The 21,639-nt window shown below is 31.3% G+C and overlaps 2 protein-coding genes across 4 annotated transcripts; one reads left to right on the top strand and one right to left on the bottom strand.

Annotated features, from left to right (window-relative positions):
* The first annotated feature begins 36 nt into the window (after positions 1-36).
* LOC132938544 (poly(ADP-ribose) glycohydrolase) lies at positions 37-5,734 on the top strand. Of its 3 annotated transcripts, none has more exons than XM_061005449.1 (13): positions 37-217; positions 804-966; positions 1,487-1,611; positions 1,675-1,800; positions 1,862-2,011; positions 2,421-2,674; positions 2,733-2,833; positions 2,927-3,086; positions 3,165-3,295; positions 3,354-3,541; positions 3,601-3,835; positions 4,762-4,868; positions 4,941-5,734. In XM_061005449.1, the coding sequence occupies exons 2-13, from the start codon at positions 957-959 to the stop codon at positions 5,640-5,642; spliced, it is 2,289 nt and encodes a 762-aa protein (XP_060861432.1). In that variant the 5' UTR covers positions 37-217; positions 804-956; the 3' UTR covers positions 5,643-5,734. The 3 variants fall into 3 exon arrangements, with proteins under 3 accessions (XP_060861432.1, XP_060861431.1, XP_060861433.1); XM_061005448.1 differs by lacking the exon at positions 37-217 and adding an exon at positions 313-505; XM_061005450.1 differs by lacking the exon at positions 37-217 and adding an exon at positions 559-714.
* LOC132938545 (uncharacterized) lies at positions 5,717-20,491 on the bottom strand. Its single transcript, XM_061005451.1, has 6 exons — positions 20,333-20,491; positions 20,047-20,160; positions 16,412-16,593; positions 14,257-14,436; positions 6,144-7,494; positions 5,717-5,954 (listed from the first exon to the last, which is right to left on the bottom strand). Exons 1-6 carry the CDS (start codon positions 20,334-20,336, stop codon positions 5,785-5,787), a joined length of 2,001 nt encoding a protein of 666 aa, XP_060861434.1. The 5' UTR covers positions 20,337-20,491; the 3' UTR covers positions 5,717-5,784.
* Positions 20,492-21,639: the final 1,148 nt, after the last annotated feature.

The following is a 21,639-nucleotide window of genomic DNA, read 5'->3' as shown; positions in this document are numbered from 1 at the left end:
ATAACAGTGTACAGTCTTTTTCCCGCGAAAATGTGTCTTTTATTCGTGTTTATATTCGTCAATCGTTACACAGAAATGGTTTAAAATAGTAGCTCAGTCGAGTGACGACGAGTAGTGTTTTCTGTGAGCTAGCCAAAGTAACGCCATTAATTATATAGATCTATACAATGGCCTATGCGATACGTTGATGGTTCACACTCTTCAGTACTCCACACTGGTAATCGGCAACGGCGACTCGATCGCCATTTTATCTGTGTGCATACAGTGTCCTTGATAGATAAAGACCTAGATGTTCACCCCACCATAATATTGTTTTCAATATCACTTTATTCAATTAAGTAACTTGTAAGCACGATTTAAGATATATCTTAAATATTTATTAAATATATTATCTTAAATCGTGGTTGTAAGTTTGTTTGACGTTTGTGAATTGTGATTTGTGGATAGTGTATCCACTATACTAGTAGATAATGGCTAGTGGTCAGTAAGCGGTTTAGCAATTTCAGTGAGTAGTGACTAGAAATTTGCTAGGCTAAACCAGTTTAAAATTATACCATATTATGCAGCACCAGGATAATGGTTAATGAATCATGTCAATTGTGAATTGAATCATGATATTGTATCAATATCTTGGAACGTTCTTTTTTACCGGTTTAGCCTAGCGAATTTCTATCTGATTTGACACTTGTGCGTGAACAGTATTAAGAGTATTTGGTATAAATTATAGTTATAATATAATTATACTTCAGTAGTTAAGTCTCTTTGAATTATAGATTATAGTCATTGAGTTAAACTTTTTATAGGTAGCTGCATTTTATTGTTCCCGTCAAGGTGTCAACGGCTAATGGTGAAAGGACGAAAAATGTGTTTGAAGAATTTATACTAAACATTGGTTAATTCTTTCTGTTTACAAATACGTTAACAGTTAATCCATTTTGGATACACGGTTTTCAATTATGGAGAGCGGTAAGGCGATTTATGAATACTAATCTGTTTTGATAATTGTGTTGAGTCATGTACATTTTGTGCAAATTGTGTAATACTTATTACTTAGGTATCAGTTTTTTTTGACAAGGGAGATAGTATAGGTACAATATAATTAATGGGATAGAAATTCCCTATGTCTCAAAGTCAGATTGAGAGCTTAACTTATGTTAGCTGTTCAGTACCTCTTTATTTATTATTTAACCTGTGAGGAACATTCACCAAAAATAAAATCAATAACAAATGAAAAATGTCGCTTGAGCTGTTAACGTATCTCTATGGTCTAATTAACTATTTCTTAAAAGGAATAATTTATTTAAAAAAATTAATCTTTTACTTTTCCTATCTATTTGTATTTGAATTGTTTGGTCATCAATTTTGCATAAAAATAATTTAATCAGAAGAAGATAATATTATTTTATAGACCTGTTTTTAGATATTCATATAAATTGAATTATGTATGTGTTTTATCAAACATTTTATTAATTTTTGTCTGAACTAGATAATATTTCAAATGACGGAACGAAGAATTGGAAAGGAATTGATAAAGGTTTACTGCCTAGGAGTTTTGGCAAACAATTGTTCCCATCACTTATACCTAGTTTGGAGCATACACTATTATTTAAAGTACATAATATTATATATTTGTTATATTTATATATATATATATCTAAATTCATATATTCATAGATTCCAATTGGTACTAACAATATTCCAGAAGCACATCCCAAAGAATATTGTGATACCTGGGATGACAAACATGTAAAGATGCCATGCTCTAGACATAATTTATTTTTAGTTCATCACAATAATAAAGTAAGTATTTATTTAGTTACTATAAAATGTATTTTAATTATTATTGTTTTTGATATATTAGAGTTCTAAAAAAAATCGTTGGGATGTTATCACCTATAGTTTACTTAAACCAATATTGTCAAGTGAAGAATTAGAAAAAGCTATTACATCATATAATCCCAAGTATAAAGACAAATGGCGATTCTATTTACTACATTCATTTTTTGATGAAGTAATCTATATATATTTATTATAATTATTATGTATTATTTTAGTATATTTATTTTTAGTATGCTATTATTAAATAAATGTCTTGACATTTAGGCTAGGGTCACATGAGCGTCAGATATCATTGGATGTTAAATGAAACGTCCATCGTAGCGTGTATTTGTCGTAGGCGACGTCAAATCTAATGGACGTTAAGTGTGTGACCATCAGCATCAGTAATCGTAGAATTCAACAACTGACGTATAGTAACATACATCAATGAAACGCTCATGTGACCCCAGTAAGGTCTTAGGCAAATCTTTTATAATAATATGTACAAATGTCCCTTATATCAACTTTTAATTATAATTGAAAATTCTGTTACTAGATAATAATTATACGAGTAAAATAAATTAACATTTTTGTTTATGTAGTGTTTAAATGAAGAAGAAACAGAAGAATTTTTTAATAATTTATTACCAAAAATTATTAATTTGGCATTGCAATTGCCTACATTAGTAACTAAACCAATACCTTTGTTGAAACAAACTCATAATCACTCTATATCATTAAGTCAAATGCAAATTGCCTGTCTCTTGGCTAATGCTTTCTTATGTACGTTCCCACATCGAAACGTCAGCAATTCAAAGTCTGAGTATTCAGAATATCCATACATAAATTTTAACGGGTAAATTAATAAAATATCAGTTATTTTATTAAATAATTAATTTTATTTTTCTGAGCAGATTTTTCCAATTAATGGTAAATTCTTCGGCTAATCACTATTTGTATGAAAAGTTGAAATGTATCATTTGTTATTTTAAAAAGGTCACTAGTGCTAATTCTGGTGAGCAAAGCAATCCAATCGTAATAATTAGATAATATAGTAAAATATTGTGAACTCATAATATTCGATAATTAATTTAATGATCATTTTCAGTTCTTAATGGAGTTGTAACCTATTCTAGAAGAAGATTACCATCTGGGGATTTACCATATTGGTTACAATCAACAAAGAAGTTGACAAATTTGTATATAACATCTGATGGGACAATAGAAGATAATGGTGATGGAATGCTTCAAGTGGATTTCGCAAATAAGTAAGAGTGGTATTAAAAATCTTGAACACATTCAAAATTAGATATATCAAATTGGTTGGAAATAATTTTATTTTCTAGATTTATTGGAGGAGGCGTTCTTGGGCATGGTAGTGTACAAGAAGAAATTCGTTTTCTAATTTGTCCTGAATTATTAGTGTCTCAGCTGTTCTCAGAAAAGATGTTACATACAGAAGCAATTATTATTACAGGTTAGAACCGGATATAAAAATGTAACATTTGTTTTTAAATTAACTAAATAATTTACAGGTGTGGAGAGATTCAGTGATTACAGTGGATATGCAAATTCTTTTGAATGGAAAGGTGTTCATTTAGATGTTACTCCTGTTGATGATAATAATCGCCGCTATACTACTATTGTTGCGATTGATGCACTGTACTACAATGATCCTAAAAATCAATTTAAAACAAAAAATTTACGACGAGAGCTGCATAAAGTATTTGAAAATTGAGTATTTAATATGTATATGATTGTTTTTAACATCCTTGTGTTTAGTCATTTGCTGGATTTTCATGGGGACAAGATTCAGAGTGTTCTGATGTGGCAATAGCAACAGGAAATTGGGGCTGTGGTGCTTTTCGTGGAGATTGTCATTTAAAATCATTGTTGCAATTGATGAGCGCTGCTCAAGCGAATCGGGATGTTGCTTACTTTACATTTGGTGATACTAAACTGATGGACTCAATTCATAGTATGCATATATTTTTGAAAAGCAAAAATATTACAGTTGGTTAGTTAACTTTCATTTCATAAGGTACATTTTAAATAAAATATATATCACTGTGTTTGTTCTTGTTAATAATTTTTTCATAACTCATTATTTTGAAATCTGATTTTGCAAATTATTAATAACTTCTACACCTGTGATTTGTTGATAATTCCAATTGATTATTCATTTTTCAACATTTATAAAATGTAATTAAACATACACACAATATAATCGATTAATTTATCAAACAAAACTTGAACCATAGAATTGAACCTGATTATTTCAACTAGTTAATTGTATGGTTATTTTATCGGGGTCTTAAATAGTTTTTTAATTTTGCACTTCTTGTTCATTTTAATGGTTAAGCCATATTGTTAATTAACCTTAAAATCACAATCTTAGAACGATTCTACCAACTTGAAAGTATGGTTAATGATTTTGGTAGACAGCACATGATGTATGGATGATATAATGCTAATTTCAATGCTGAGCCTTCTTAGCCTGGTTCTACTAAGATTCTTTGTTTGTATACAAAGATTTTTGTTGCATTTAATTTCAACATTTCAATACACTTTAATCCTGTTCCAAAGTGAGCAGAGAAAATGAGTGCCCAATAATCAGAAATAATATCCTATCAACTGTTAATATTTACTTTTTATGTATACCTACCTACTTACAGCTGTTAAAATAATGCATATTGCACGTGTTATTAAAGTTTTAGATTGCCAATATTTAAAGGTGTGGTTTTTTAAAACATTTAATAGGTGTTATTTAACTTTATTTATATCAACTAAAGTTTGTAAATTAATTAATTAACTAAATAAGTTTCATAAAAATTAGAAATTAATAATTTGCGAATACATTCCTATGTTAAAGGCAGTTATTAATGGGACAAATACTTTGTATATTGTATATTATAAATTAATTAATAATACTTTACATTTTAGGTGAAGTTTCTAGGATACTTATTAAATACTATGCATGCTTGGAAACCTTACCATATGTTGGAGTACATGATTATATTTATGATGCTATAACGAACAAATCTTGGCAGGTAGGTGCGTAAGAAATATTTTATGATATTTCATGCCATATGAGACAATATATGAAATTATATAATTTTCAGGCATTTGAAAATAAAGGATATCAATCTGGAGTATTCCCACAGTATTCACAGAATCAATTTTTAAGGAATAATTATAAAGCAGTAGAGTCCAACACCACTAAAGTACTCCAAGCTTCTAAAACTTCAAGCACTGAAAATGATCAAACTCCAGAACAGTCCCATCCTTGTTCAAGTTCAACTTCTGCAGAGTCATCTAAGCCGTATTCAAGTTCAAATCTAACAAAGTCAACTCCTGAAGAGTCTCAGGCTTCTTCAAATTCAAACATAGTAAAGCTTACTTCTGATGAAATTAAGTGTTGTTTAAGTACGACTTTCATTGAGTCACCTTCTGAAGAGTCTCAACTATCTTCAAGTTTAAGGATAATAGAGTCAACTCCAGAAAAACTTGAAGATGAAACAGAATTAAGACATGTTGATAGTATAGCCATAGATGCTACAGACCATATAAATAAACAAGATGTTAGATTTTTGCCTGTAAACCAGTTTAGATTAAATAATGACAAAGAGCGAACAATGTGTATTAATCAGCAGAAAAACAGTTGGCTACAATTGAATGATTCCAAAAAAGATTTTCAATCTGCTATAGAAAAATCATCAGTTACAGGACAATTGAGTATTCTTAAAAGAGATAGAGAAGAAAACGATGGAGGGAAAAGAGTAGTTAAACGTAAAATATCCGACTACTTTTCGCCTAAAAGATAATAATGCTCTATTTGTAATAATTTTGATTAAATTTGATGTATATATTTCATAAATTTAGATTTTAATTTTCAATATAAAAACATTAAAATTGATTTTTTATTATTTAATATAAACCTAATACAAATGTATAAAAAATACTAGACTAATCTGAAGTATTAACAATTTTCGCATAATTCTCAGCAGCGGTAATAAACTCTTGGATATTTCCTTCGTACGTGGACACAATCTCTTTACACGGAGGAATCATATTCGCGTCGGCCATCACCGCTAGTCTCAAATGTCCGCCGTAGTTGATTATTGATAACGACATGCCTGAAAATGGTAAAACAAACGGTACAAAATAATATAAATATTTGGCCGGTTTAATAATATACTCAACTATAATTATTACTTATTAATAAATAAATAAATCGAGTGGGACAATTATAAAATTGTGTGGCATGTCTAATAATAATAATAATAACAACGTTACGATTCGTATATATGATATTATATACTCACAGACGTTGGCTTGCGGTGGTCTCCAGTATAAGATGGCGTCCACCTCTTGGCCCCACAACAGCATTCGGCGCTTACGGTCCAATTTGTGTTCCTCAACGTAGGTGACTGTCAGCGGGAACTTCTTGGACAGGAAGTGCAGCCCATAGCTGACCATCGGCGATGGCAAGAACGACGTGGCCAGGCTGTGGTCGATCTGCCACATGGACGCTATGTACAAGGCAGTCTGGTTGCCGATGGCCTCCTGTAGGCACTCTTGCATCTGATGCAGGCTGTACATGGGGTCACGGTCGGTGTCCATGGGTAGTGGAAGGGCCAGTAGCCCGTTGGTGACCACGTGCCGGTTGTTGAGCTGGAACAGGTTGGCCTTGGACACGAACCTTGTGGTAGTCATCACGTTTTTGGGGAACCGGAGGCCGGCCACGGCGAAGTACTCCTGCAGAGCGGCGGCCAGCATGGACAGTTGGATCTCACACGTGGCCGCGCCCGTGTTGTCGTGTATAGTGTTGACCAGGTCCAGGTCGATGGGTCGCGACCAGCACACGCACTTGCTGCCCTCCGGCGCACGCATGGTCCCGCGGTCTGGGCCGCCGAAGAATGGCAACACCAGTTCCCGGATGACGGTGCTTGGCGCGTAGTATATGAGCCGGGCCAGATATATCAGCTCGGACACTGAGTACAGCAGCACGTAAGTCCAGTACACGTACGTGGACGTGTTCTTGACCATCAGCAGCATGGTGATTGGCAACCGGAGGATGCACTTAACGAGCAGCCACCAAGTGAATGACACCCACAGGGCAGGGTGGAACGTGTTGACCAGACTCTCGCACATGTACCGGAAACAGATGTCGCGGCGGGTCATCTCTCGTTTCAACTTGTGGGCAAAGTTCCGCTTGGTAGTTTTGTCCCGGGCCGCGGACGCGGTCACGATCACCAGCATGGTGCCAAAAATGAAGACGTTCGGCCGGCGTCTGAACACCTTCGGGTTTTCCAGCGGATCGTACGTGGACACCAGTTCGTTCCACGTGTTGGCGCAGATCTCCGACAGGTGTTCGCTGAGTCTGGGCAACGCGGTCGGTGCCTGGTACACGGTCGACAGGATGTTCTGGATGCTGTCGGCGTCGGCGTGCTGGCCCGACGATGACGACACCGACGCCGTTTCACCGTGTTTCAGACCACCGTCGTCCGGTTTCAGTAGCAACAGGTCGCTCAGCCCGATGCCGTCCTCAGATGAATACAGGTGGTGTATCCGAACCAGCAGATAGAACGAGTCCTCGCCCACCGGGATCATGGTGATCTGCCATTGCGGCAGTTCAGGCGGTATGAGTGACGCAATTATGTCGTTCACGTGTTGCTGTATAATAATAATTTCCATTATAAGTAAGCGGATATTGGTAATTACTAATTACCGTTAGGGTATGTGTTATAGGAGAAATGGAAAAATACGTTTTACTGTTTTACCTGATGAAAAAATATATTATCTTGAAGACGTCAAAATAATACGTTTCAAAATCATGAATTGTAATAACGAAATACAATAAAAGTATATAGGTACAATAAACATAATATTTTTTTTATTAAAATACACACGACCACGACATAACCTAACCTAACCGTCGTGACTATATTATTATTTTTACTATCTATATTATGTTGACTAGGTACTTCAGGTGTATCACATATGAATCATTATACATATATATCTATATAATCTACATATTTATATTTAATAGAACATTTTACTCATATTTAAAGCCTTACTTTTATAATATTGAATAAGCTTAAAACAAAAGGTAGGAAATGTTTGGGGGGCTTAGCCCCTAAAGCTCCTCCTTATTTGCGCCTATGGGCATACCTAGGTATATAGTAAAAAACCCCGAATTGTTTATACTTAATGACGGACCACGGACGGACGCGACCGCGACGCCACGACTGGGATATAAAAATTCTACTATAGTACTATTATATGCCTAGTTTGGACAGAAATCTAATATACTCCACATAGAAACCTAGTTACGTGATATTTCGTCATAATATTTTAAGACACCAGAAAAAAGGACCAAGCGTGTGCGTATATACTATATAGTATCCCGGAACGTTAAAAAAAAGGAATATATTGTACAGTAGCGCATCTCATTTGTAATGGAATTACACATTTTATTTTTTTTATTAATCCAGCAGATATATTGTGGAGGTAAATTTATAAAATATCGATTTATAGTAATGTTCTTCTACTTATGACCTAATCTTTTGCCACCACTCCTAGGAGGCTGCACCTAAACTACGGAATCTCAAACTCACGACTAAAAAGTCTACCTTGCATCGCCAACGAAGTCATGATTTATGGTTGATATCTGAGATCTACCATATATTAGGTATATATTATAATATTATAATTTATAGGCGCAGGGGTGGCTCCAGAGCCGCTGCTCCATCCAAGCCCGTATTTCTAAAAATCGTATATTGTTAAAAATTACGAAAATAATATATTTTTAATAATATATTATAATATCGAAAATTTTCTAAAAATTATGACTTATTAGAATGCCCCTCCCCCAAACATGTCCCTGAAGCCGTCCCTGTATGTGCGATATATTATATTATAATAGTAATGTATAATTAATATATAAGATATAGCACTATAGCTAACTATAATTTATAATGTAGGTGTATTTGGAATTATTTTGTTATGTAGGTACCTACTACCTATCAAACTCACTTCAAGATAAATAAAACGAAAATAGGGTTTTAGAACCACAAGGCTGGCAATGTATCTGTCCAGTGTTACAGTAGCGAGTAGGAGTATAATAGGTACACACTTATTTCCCAGTAGGTGAATGTTGTAAATAAAACAATGAAATGGCAGTGATTTTTTGTTTTTAATGTAAGTGCATTGTGCTTAATAATAAACAATTTAATTAAAAATATAAAAGCATTCGAACGACATCTAGTTCTCGGATGTTTTTTCCGTAAACGTAGGTTATATATTAATAATTTAGGATGGTTAACGGAAATAATGAAACTTTGTAATATCCGAAATGAAAGTTTTAGTTGAACTTTTTTACGTCAGTTTAATATACAATATACCTATATCATGCGACAGTGGCTGAGACTATACTATTGTATAAATACGTGTACCTATACCTACAGCTGAAAGCCAGAAAAGCTGGTAAAATATAATATTATAATTTATAATAGTTACTCGCGTCGTCTATATCGATTATTCAAAAGCATCGTGTTTATACTTTCATAGTTTATACCATGGTTGAAATATACAAGGTTATTGCATATATACCCCTTCTCAATCAAATGTTTAATGATAAAAATAAAAATGGCAGCGTAAAAGGAGCCAATAATAATCAAGTAATATAGGTATGCGCGGGATTTTGAATTTGTTAGTTATTGTCAGCGTAATTTTGATGATTAGAAAAATGTATATCTGTGATATCCCTTTACGCAGCCGTTTTGTTTCTGATGATAACAACCCGAGTCGATATGCAATAACTTGTATATTTCAACCATGGTTTATACTCAAGTATAATTGTATGATATAACGTCGTGTACACGAAAACTTGGAAATGGTTTTCAGTTTAATTGGTAATTAGACGAGGCGAGTATATTATATTTTATATTGTTTCCGGAAAACACACGGGACAAAATAAAAACTTAATAATATAATGTAATAATGTATATGGTCACGGAATGAATTTTTTTGATTCGAATGTGATGTAACTATGTAAGTAACAACAGATTTTCGATAGCTAAATTTTCCGATTTTAAATAATTAAAATATGGTACAAATTTCATATTATACATATATATATAATACTATCTCATATTATTAAAAATCTGTTACAAAAATTTTTAGTACAATTTTTTGTGATTATTTTGATACTAAAATCATGTTTCTACGATCAACTAGGCTTGAGAACTATTGGAAATAAAACAGCATGTTTACGGTCGATTTTTTTCTACTGTGACGGCCTCTCAATAACTGTCGTCTGTTTGTATTATTTGCCAGTGTTCTGTTTGTGAGTTCTCTGGTTTTGATAAGATTGGTTGTAATAAGTTTTTGCCTAGTGCAATTAACTCTACCCACTGGCTTCCAACGCATACGGAATATTTAAAATGCATCGTATTAATCAACTTCTATACTTTTGGAAGAGTAAAAAGAATAATTACATAAAGGTCCCATAGTAATTCGTAGGTTTACCAAGTTCAGTTTTAAAATATTAGTCATTTTGCCTATCGATTTTCTTACGTTAAATTAATTAATTAGGCTAGTTTATACTAGGTGTTTACACTCATCATTTCGAAAAGTTTAAACTTTTAACACCGGTCATTAAAACTTTAAACACTTAGTTATAACTAACGAACTACTTGTCCGTAACTTGATATTTGTAGATAAAAATACTCTAAATAATATTTTGCTTTGGAAATTGAAATTCAAAAATGTATTGTGTTATTCAAAAAAGTAAAAACTTAAAAAATCATAATAATAAAAATAGTAAAAATTAAATTTTTTCGAAAATGTTGTTTTGAATTGATAATAATATTCTATAATATAATTATGTAAAAAAAAAATTTTGAAAATATTGAAACATTTCGAAACAATGAGTGTAGACATTTACACTAGTATTGGTAGGTATAGGTAAGATAGGTATTAGATATTTAGACATTTGTAAATTTCCATAAATTTTTTATCACGTAGTAATCGGTATCGTGGAACAGTTTAGCAGCAGTGAGATACTGTATTATGGATATAATTATAGATGTCACTCTCGGCAGTACCAAAATGTATTAATTTATTTATAAATCGTATGACAGGCAACAATCCGCCGCAGGGTTACGTTATTCCAACGAAAATCTCAAAATCGGACGTCTTATGTTTATAACAATACTGATAATACGTCTGTGATTAAGGTTATTATTTTTATTAGGTACCTACCTACCTATTTCATTAATTCATTAGCCTGCCTGTACTCTGTATATTAATATTATAATATAGTAATTACTGACGAATAACAATTATTTAGACATCACTCCACTTATTTTTATAATTACTCACCGAATTTGATATTCACTCAATTTCTCGTGTAACGATTTTCTTATTTTATTGTAATTAAAAAACGTATGACTGTAGATACTTTAAAATTTCACTGAATGTTTGTATTAGCATTTTCTATACACCATAAAATTTTGAAAATAATTTGACTCTTTTTGAGCTGTTCACGGACATTGTCAGTTTTCAAATTTTTTAGTTTTTTTTTCTATAAATATCAATAAAGTTTGTTGGGTAGAAAAGCGTGAAATTTTAATGCAAGGCTCCTGATATATTGCTACAATAGCAGTTGAAAAATATTGAAAATACATAGGTACAATTTTTTTTTACAAGCATTTAAATTTCAAATGTTGACAATATTTATCAAATTTAAAATGTTATAATTATTTTGTAGTTAAAAATGTATAAAATGTATAAAACTTTTGTAGCTAAGGATTGAAAATTTAAAACAAGGTTCCACGTAAATAAGTAAATATATAAATTACTTTATTCACAATAATATCATAGGCTGACTGACTTTTTTCGCTCTGAATCGTTTTTCTTATACAATGATATGATATCATTGAATTCAAATTTAACACCATCCACTACAGTGACCCACTTGTAACCTTCTGTACAGTAGAGCGACATCCACTTACCCGCTTTCTTTTATAATTTGATACTAAATGTTAATAGATCAAAACATTACTTAGTCACTTAGATGGTTGCTAAAGATATAATTTCCATAATATCTCTAATAATTTAATATGTATTAGGTTTTCGCTAATCACTAATTACTGCGAAGTCTGAGTTAAATAACGAAACTTGAAGTCACCGATAACAGCAAGATAACTAATTAATAAGGAATTAACTGGATATTATTAGTGTTATCCAGAGTAATAGTTAGTGACATAACCTACTTATTTTGATTTATTTCGACCACTGTGTATCTACTACAGTCTACAGGTAATAAATACCTAGTAAAAATATAAATGCCATATAGGTAGGTATACCACATTGTTATATATTTTTATTTTTCGGTTTAATGTCATCGGACTGAACTCTAAACCCATTTGTATAATATAATTTAATACATATCGCAAATTTGCAACAATAATACAATTGAATGAGTTAATTTTATATGAGTTGAGCACTTTTAACACACGAATTGTATATATAGGTACAACTGTACAACCTACCTATATTATTATTTATTACAATTTATAAACATATAGGTAATATTATAAACATTTTATAGACTTATAGTACCTATATATAATAATTGAGACATTGAGTTCGGTTGTCGCGACTCACGTGTACCTATATATGCTATATACACTATTATACACACCTGATATAGCTGGTAGCAGCTAATATATTTATTATACAGAGAGTGATTCATAGAGCACGTGCACCTACTTTTTACTGCTTTAATAATTAAGTTCAAATTCTGAATTTTGGAATTTTCAAATATACCTATCTACCAATCTACTTATAAACCATATTTTCAAATATTTATTTAGATTTGTTTGTACGATGTAAGGATTATTCTGTGGCGATACCAACTTCTTTTTTTTATCAAATGAGTAGCACCTTTTTTATCTCTAAATTGTTAATTAGGTAGATGTTTTATTTAAAAATGTTGATATTATTGTACTATATAATATTCGTGTTGGGATTTATAGTGTTTTCTTTGTATCGTAATTTTGTTTTTATTTTCACTTTGTGATCGTTAATAGCTTAACGTGAATTTGAATTATTTTTCGTAAAGATATACACCGAGAATTGTGTATCTCACTGACAATCATAATGAACGGTTATTATTATAAGTATATTACTGGTACATTATAGTTTCTTTATTTCACCCAAGTTGTACCTATCGATACTGATAAACATGCGGCAATATAGTTATGTATATAATATATAATAGGTATGTATTTACAAAATATTTATTATTCAAGTGTACAGTAATACCGCATCACTGTATTGCAGTGTATACTGTATTATTCTGTATATTATGATATATACATTATATATTTGTATATATATATATATATGCCTGTATAGTGTATGTATTGAACATATTATATAGTACCATATAGTAGGTAGATACACAAAACACGGTGATGCGGTATTAAACCTAAATAATAAATATTTTGTTCAAACAAAACACATAATAATGATTATTCACATTATTGATTTTTTTTATCTTATATTACCTAATAAAAGGTATACGTATATAAGATATAGACAATATCTAAATTATTCCTTTTGAATATTATTTTATCGATTGTTTTTGAGATTTTTTTTTTTTGTTTTTAAATTATTCTAGCACTACTTCTATACACAAACAAAACTTTACCTGATACAGCCTGGAGTTATATTATTAGTAACGAGGTTTTTTAAAAACAGCGAATAGTAATAGTAATATCAATAATACAAAGATTAAACATCGACCATTAATTTATATTTTAAACGCGTAAAGTTGTATATTTTATCGTTTAATCCTGATGGCCGATAGAACGTGAAATAAGACGTTAGATTTACTCAGCGGATTTCCGGATACGATTCTGCCGATGCTCGGGTATTACTTTTGTTGAAAATCGATTTACTTTTACTCGTGACGAGTTGAACTCATTCTACTCGGAAAAAATTTCACATTAAAGAAAAATGACATCGTTGTAACAATCCGACGCACGCGTTTCGCCCAAAACGTAAGATTAGGTTAGGTTAGGATCAGTTTCCATCAGGTTAGATACAAGATGTATACAAAGATGGTTACACCTATTTAACTTTATTTATTGATTGATTTGAGATTTAAGTGGTTTGTTTTTATTTGGGGGGGGGGGGGCGTTCCCAAAGACGGGAACGTCTCCCCTAGCTAATACGTCACTGCCTTTTCTATTCAACCACATGCAACTACCAACACCACGCAATATTATATTAGATAATAGATATAAAATATTGTGTGACGTTAAATATAATATATTCATACAAACGGACACTTTACGCATACAATAATCGTATGTTATACGTCATGTATCATGTAATATTAATATACCTCTACGCACTCACCATGATGTGGTCCTCATCGGGCACCGATTTGGTCTCCGGCAATCCGATCACGTGGTTGTCGATGGAAAACGTGGATGTCTTGATCCACGCGTACCGCATCCATTTCTTCGTTAGCGAACACCGGAGGTGTGGATAACATAGACGACCGCTTACCCGGTCGTATTTTTCCACTATATCTGTCTAAACAATAATCAAATTAAATTCATTCTTCAACGTCGGCGCAAACATTTTGCGGCGCATCATGCATTACACTTGGTTAAGCGACACTGGGCAAGTTAACTTTTTTTTTTTAACTCGTGAAAAATGTAAATCAACTCTAAGGTTATACTTTTATTTTTTTTAAGACTACTGAAAGTCACAGTTAGTTAAATAGAAAAAATAAGTAACTTAGTTTAGTTAAAAATCAGTTACGTATATACTTTTTTAACTGAATATTTACAACCCACGCTAAAGCACAGTAATAAGTAAATTTTATAAAAGAATAAATAAAGACAAACATGTATAGTATAACAAATACATAATATTATACGAGTAATATTAATTTGTTAAAATATTTAAAAAAAACAGAAATGGGAGCATCCAATGATAGATAGTGGTATAGTACTCTACTAACAGAAGTTGTTAATTATTTAGGTGAATAATTTGGATCATGGCACCAAAGTTTCCTTAAACGTTGAACTAAGTTCTCTGCGATAATGTTATTGTTGAGAGATTTGAAACTAATGTATCGTGGAAGGCTATAATTTTATGGAAATTGATACAAAGTTGTACTTATAATTTGTATACATTATTTTAATCTCTATAGGCTATAGTTAAAGTGCATTCAAATGTCGCCTTTCTACAATTTAGTATTTACAAATATCATTATCTATTTATCTATCTATAAATAACATTTCCAAATAGGTACCATTTTTTTTCTATAACAACAATAATTTTTACAAAACAAAATATAATTTTTAATTATAGAGTTCATAATAGGATAAATTAACTTAAGGGGACGTTACAGTAACATTTGTTGTCTCTGTCTTACAAGTGCGTAACATAGCAACTTTTACGCTCAGCAGAACACATTTATCTCTGTTAGTTTAAAAATTAGAGCGAATTGAGCTCTTATAAAATTTAAAGGTAAGGCTATTATCTATACAATGACATAGGCTTTTTATTATATTTTAACTTTAAAGCGAGTTATGTGTATTTTAAAATTGTAAACTGTTTGTACATCTTAAAATTCTCATAACTCGCTTTAAAATTAAATTATAATAAAAATCCTATATGTCATTGTATAGATAAACCTTTAAATTACTTTTAAATTTTATAAGAGCTCAATCTGCTTTAGTTTTTTAACTAACGGAGATACATGTGTTTTGCTGAGCGTAAAAGTTGCTATGTTACGCACTTGTAAGACAGAGACAACAAATGTCACTGTAACGTCCCCTTAACTGGACTATTCATATTAGTAAGTAGTAACTACTAACCGTAAATCATATATTCAGATGTAACAAATACTTACTTGTTAAATTAAAAGTTATTAAAAAAAAATGTATTTCATAATTTGACTTAGTTAAAAGTAACTTAATTTTTTTACTTTGCCCCAGCCTTGGGTTTAGCACCTATACCTAGTGTAACAAATAATTAAGGTTGTACAATTTATATAGCAACACAAAAATTTACTGAAAAACGATGCCTATTCTAGACGTGCGTGAACAATAATTTGTTTTAGTCTTTTGTTTATAATATTATATGCTTATAATTTTTGTTGTTAAAATAAAGAATCTACATTTTTAGTTTTTAATCTGTTATTTTAATCATAATATCAATAAATTTGTTCACGATTCAAAACATTACATTAAATCTGGTTAATTTGATTTTTTTAAGTAAAACCAACTACTTACGTATAAAACTACGTGTTCCTCCTTTAAAAAATAGACTAACCTGACATGAATTTCTTATTCAATATTTTCCAAAATGTTTTGTGAAATATAAATTTACAATTTATTTCAGAGAAAATGTAGTTAAATTTAGGAAAGTACTTACATAGCATGGCTATATGTATAATAATATATTCGTTGTTTTAATTTACGATTATGCGATTTAGAATTTCTTTAAAGCTATATTATTACAAAATTATGTGGGTAAATCTCAATTAAATATGCACCTGAATCGTGTGTTTCATCAGATTAATGTCAAAATCTCCGATAACTTTAAGCAATACCACAACGTATCCTGTATTGTCAGGTGTATCCATTGCAGACCGAATGGACACTGACTTTATGAATTCCAAGTCTGGATACGTCTTTTTTAGAAATCGTAACAGTATAAATCTGCCGATGGATGTAGCTGAAAACAAATCAAAATTTATTTAATGATTACTTACTAAACAGTATATGTTCTTAGTTGTCGGTTAATTTTTAAAATAAAATATAAATCATCCTACGAGTATAATAATGACCATTTTTGTAATTTAAATTAAGTCAAATTTGATTGGTTAAAGTGTTAAACCTCAAACTATACGGGTTTTTAATCATTTATCGTAAGTAACGCACAGCTGGAGTAAAGGTAAAGAATTTTCCTCAAGTGGTGCGTAATATTAATATTATATAATAATATAATATCCGTTATTCGCACACAATTCGATTATCATATGCAAGACTTGACTCTAATTGCGGGGGGGGGGGGGATAAATCACAATTTACTGATACACTTAAACTGATAAGTTTGCCCTCTCAACATTTTTTCTGGGAGGTTAACTGCCCCTCGTGACCTCCCCACCACCACTAAATGCCGCTTATATCGATTATTATTCAATTATCAGTATTATAAGGTATACTGCATGAAAATTAAAAAAATTCGTATGCGAAGCGTTTGAATGATAACATAGGATGTCGCCAATAGTAGATAATAATAATAACAATTTTGATTGTTGACGTTGTTAAAAAGAAATAAAACTGTTCTGTTTTTCCTACAACCATCATGCTATTATTATATTACGAAATAATGATGAAATGCTTTATCGGTGCACAGTATTCGAGATTTACTGCATTTATATTATGTTTTGAAGGAAAAAACAAGATAATAGATGCTAGACAATAGACTCAATTCAAACGAAATTTTGCGGTGATTTGGGTTTAAGCACGAAATCGTCAAAAAGCAATACCAGTAATGCATTTCTTTTTTCTCCTTTTTTTGCATTTTTGGTTTCGGCCAAACACAGGTACACGTTCGTGTATACATAGGTATCTACTGTGCGTGGGACGCGTTCGATAAATGTCAGCTAAGGCCGCCGGGCAGAATACATTTATACGAGCCTTGGACTTTGGGATCGAAGGTCGGGTGTCAAGTGGTATGGCACTACCCTTGCGGCGATGAACACTGTAGTGACTATTATACGATATTTATCACGATATTAGCGTCTTGCGAACATGATAATACTCGCACAGCTATTTCAGCGGTGTACAACCGATGAATATTAGACGTCATATAATATAAATATATTATTGTGGTCTCTGCAATAACATTGTACAGTGAAACCTCTAAATACCGGACACTCTCGGTCGCGGATATTCGGAGGTGTTCGATATTCAGAATGTTCGGAAAGTTTGTAGTTTGTTCCTAAAAAAAGTCTGCTATTTTGAGTTATCTGCGAGCTATTTAGAAGTATGCGTTAAGTATAATTTCACTTACATATTCAACGTTAATCTAAAATTTTTATTATTATTATTATAGAATATGAAATGAAAAAACTTCCAAGCCATGCTGAACATTTTCTTTGTACAACGCCATTGTTTTCAAATATATTTTTTGCACTCTATCAAACCTCAAATCTTAAGTATATAATTTTTAAATGTATTATGTTTTGTAGTAAGCATTCAGTGTTATAACATTATTCAATAATCAATACATGGGATGGACGGGATTAAGGTACACACTCACACACCGCAGCGGTGGCGATGAAATACTATTGTCTTGGAGGTGTCACCACAGTAGCGGTAAATTGGGTCTGTCTGCTGTATGATGTGTGTATTATTATTATGTTTGTGTGTAAGGGAACTCTAGTGTCACATTATTTAGACAAAATAAAAGATTTTTCATATAATGAAAATAGTCCCGACTCTCGAGCATTATTTCAAAAGAAAATTTTAGCAAAACATTGCAAAGTACATTTATTATTTTTTTTGCGAATGAGGCAGTTGCGTAACACATAATATAGATACCTACACATAAATACAAGACGTTTGATATAAATAATTATTCTTGTTATTTGTAGTATGCATAGCAGACAGCAGTATTTATAATTATAAATATAATAGTGATTTAGCAATTATTTATGTTTAAATTATGCATACAAATATCTCATAATTCAAAGTGATAAAATACCTACAAATGTTTGTAGAGTCGAGATTAAATGACTCAATGTTTAGGTACCTTTCAGCCAAATTAATATGGACAGATTATAAATTGTTAGGTATCTGCACTATTAATCTACATTAATCAAGCTAATGAATGAAATGCTTATTTTCAAAAAGTTATATTATATTTATTACCTAACATGTAATAGGACGATCCAAGCAACAATATGTCCCATAAATATTTAAAAAAAAAATCTATGCTTAATTACCAATGCATCTTATCATTACAAATCTTATACATTTTATAAATTGATTATATTAAATTCATAAAAATTAATATTATTAACTACGAATCTTTAGCGTAAGTATGAAATGGCTGCGTACGAGTTGATTCCTGGGTACCTGTTTACCTGCACTGATACCGTTGAAATGATTCCCGGGTCATTAGAGGTATGTACGAGTTGATTCCCAGGTCATTATATATTTTCTTCAATATTTAGTCAAATATTCAGCCTATTAGTGTAACCCAAGAAACACCACAAAGAGGTTGGCTGATAAGTTTCTCAAAAATGTTGTTCTTTTTAGTTTTTTTATATTTTGAAAATCATTCAATTGTTTGTTAAATAATTATTACTAAAACAATTTAGTTATTTGGTAAAAATGTATAACATTGTTTTTAAAAATTGGTATCTGGTAATGACGGTTGAACTCTTTACGGTCATGCAGTCTGCCAGTCTATTGATGTACAACAATAGGGAATCAACTCGTACATACCTAATAATGACCGGGAATCAACTAATACATAAAGTAGGTCTCGGGAATCAACTCACCTACTGCGTATGAAATAGTACGATACTCACGAAAAAATTATACTTAGTAAGGAATATTATCTAATTAGTGTAAATCCATAATAAATTAGTTAGAACTTGTTATAATTGACAAAACACGTCGCAGTCATATTATACTCGTATAGATATTTATTGATGCTTGTATCATCATATATTATTATATTATGTTTATTAGATATAGGAGATAGGTACTTAATATTAAGTTAACATTAAGCCGGTCGAATAGAACATTGTCTTTAGAAAATTGCTTCAAAAGTCAAGAGATATACCTATCTACATTTTTAAAAGTTATAATCTATTTTTTAAATAATATATGAATCAATAAATGTCTAGTGTATTTTATAAATAGGAGATTTTGATTTAAGAATTGTTTAATAAAATAATCAGACAAGATTGATATTTTTATTAAAAAAAATAAATGTTCAAACGGAATTATTGTTATAAAACAGAAATACCTAAACAGTTAAATTCAATCTCCGGCCCGGTATCATAATCGTTAATAATGTACCTACGTGTATAGATTATTTAGACTGAATAATGTATTATTATCGATTGCACACAGGTACATCACGGAGTACCTATGTTATTATACTTACTTAAGTAACACATGCACAACACCGGCGTGGAAACGACGGCCAGCACAAAGGATATCCACGTAAATATAAAATTCCGACGATGATGGCCGTGGCCATCGTGGCCGTGCTCGAGATCTACACGAACAACCCGAGGTAAAATAATATTATAAAAATAGTAATAATATATTATAACACCTAACAATATTATTATTATATAGTATCAACAGCGTGTTTATTGTATATTGACACCTATAATATGGTCTCTACAAACCGGGTGGGCACAATATTATTACCATGATATACTCACTCATTTTCGATACAGAATAGCGGCGTTTCGCTGGCCAAATCACATAGTCATACTATGGTAGTCACGGTGTGCAGCAGCGGTGTACGAGTCGCAAGACTGTTGCATATCAACAGTGTTCTGAAACGGAAACGAACATACTGTCTGGTGTATAAACACAATAATATAGGTACCCATCCTACCTATACCCGTCCATTTCCTTATCATACGCGCATACGTGACCTTTGATAAATCGAAAAACCACAACGGTTTACACAACACACATAATGTATTTTAATAAACAAATTTATTATGAAAACGGTATATTATTATTATTATGCTGTTGTGCGTCTGTGCACGCGAATATGCAGCGTTTGTGTGTATTATAGGTACCTGCTACTGCAGTATTCGTGTATAAGATGTAACATCATACCTAAACCATAACATAATATTATATCGCCTCGGTGTGATATAATTCTGTCTGCGGTGTTTTGTAAACGTAGTAACCAGGAAAAAAAAATTAATTACACGTACATACACGAATAATATGGTGAGAACGTACCGCACTATATTGGATTAAGCTAAAGCAAATGTGATATTTTTCGAATATTATTAAAATAGTTTCAATAAAATAGGCGACTATGAACGAATGGTCGTGGACCATTTTCCTTCCGAATTCGATAAACAGTTAGGTATTCCGTTTTCTTACCATCACTTTTTTATTTTATTGTATCTGATTACTTTTTAAATTTGATTATGGATTTAATTAAAACATAATGATATTATCGAGCATATAGATAATAGATACTACCTAAGTACATATACACCTATTTATTTTTCAGTTATGAAGACGTTATATCTGAATGTGTTGTGTCCGTCTTACTAACGCATAACATGGACAATTTAACGTTCAGAAGAATCCATTTTACTCTGTTATTTTTAATATTAGACAAAAAATTGACGTAATATGTATTCAATTTGAATGTAAAAAGGGGGAAAGTAGGTAACCACTCTATAAGGTACTGTGGACTGTAGTAGGCGTCAAGACGTGTACCCATCGTTATTGAGTGAGTCATTGTAATGTATGTGTTAAATTTGAAATCAATCATAAATTATTGCATACGTAAACATTTTAACTTAGAACGCTCATAAAAAACTAAAAATATTAAAAACTGCACATGTTTATAAATACCACAAGAACAGTCAAAATATTTTGAAAATGTCTAGAAAATGGTGGTATAAACATTTTGTGATATAGTAGAGTATTTACGGTTATTCGTTTTTAAAGTACAAGAAAATAAGAAAATCTATTTTGTCGAAAGTTAGAGCGT

This window comes from Metopolophium dirhodum, chromosome 2, assembly GCF_019925205.1.
Source record: "Metopolophium dirhodum isolate CAU chromosome 2, ASM1992520v1, whole genome shotgun sequence".
In the NCBI taxonomy this organism is placed as follows: domain Eukaryota; kingdom Metazoa; phylum Arthropoda; class Insecta; order Hemiptera; family Aphididae; genus Metopolophium; species Metopolophium dirhodum.
This window is presented reverse-complemented; position numbering and strand designations above follow the sequence as displayed.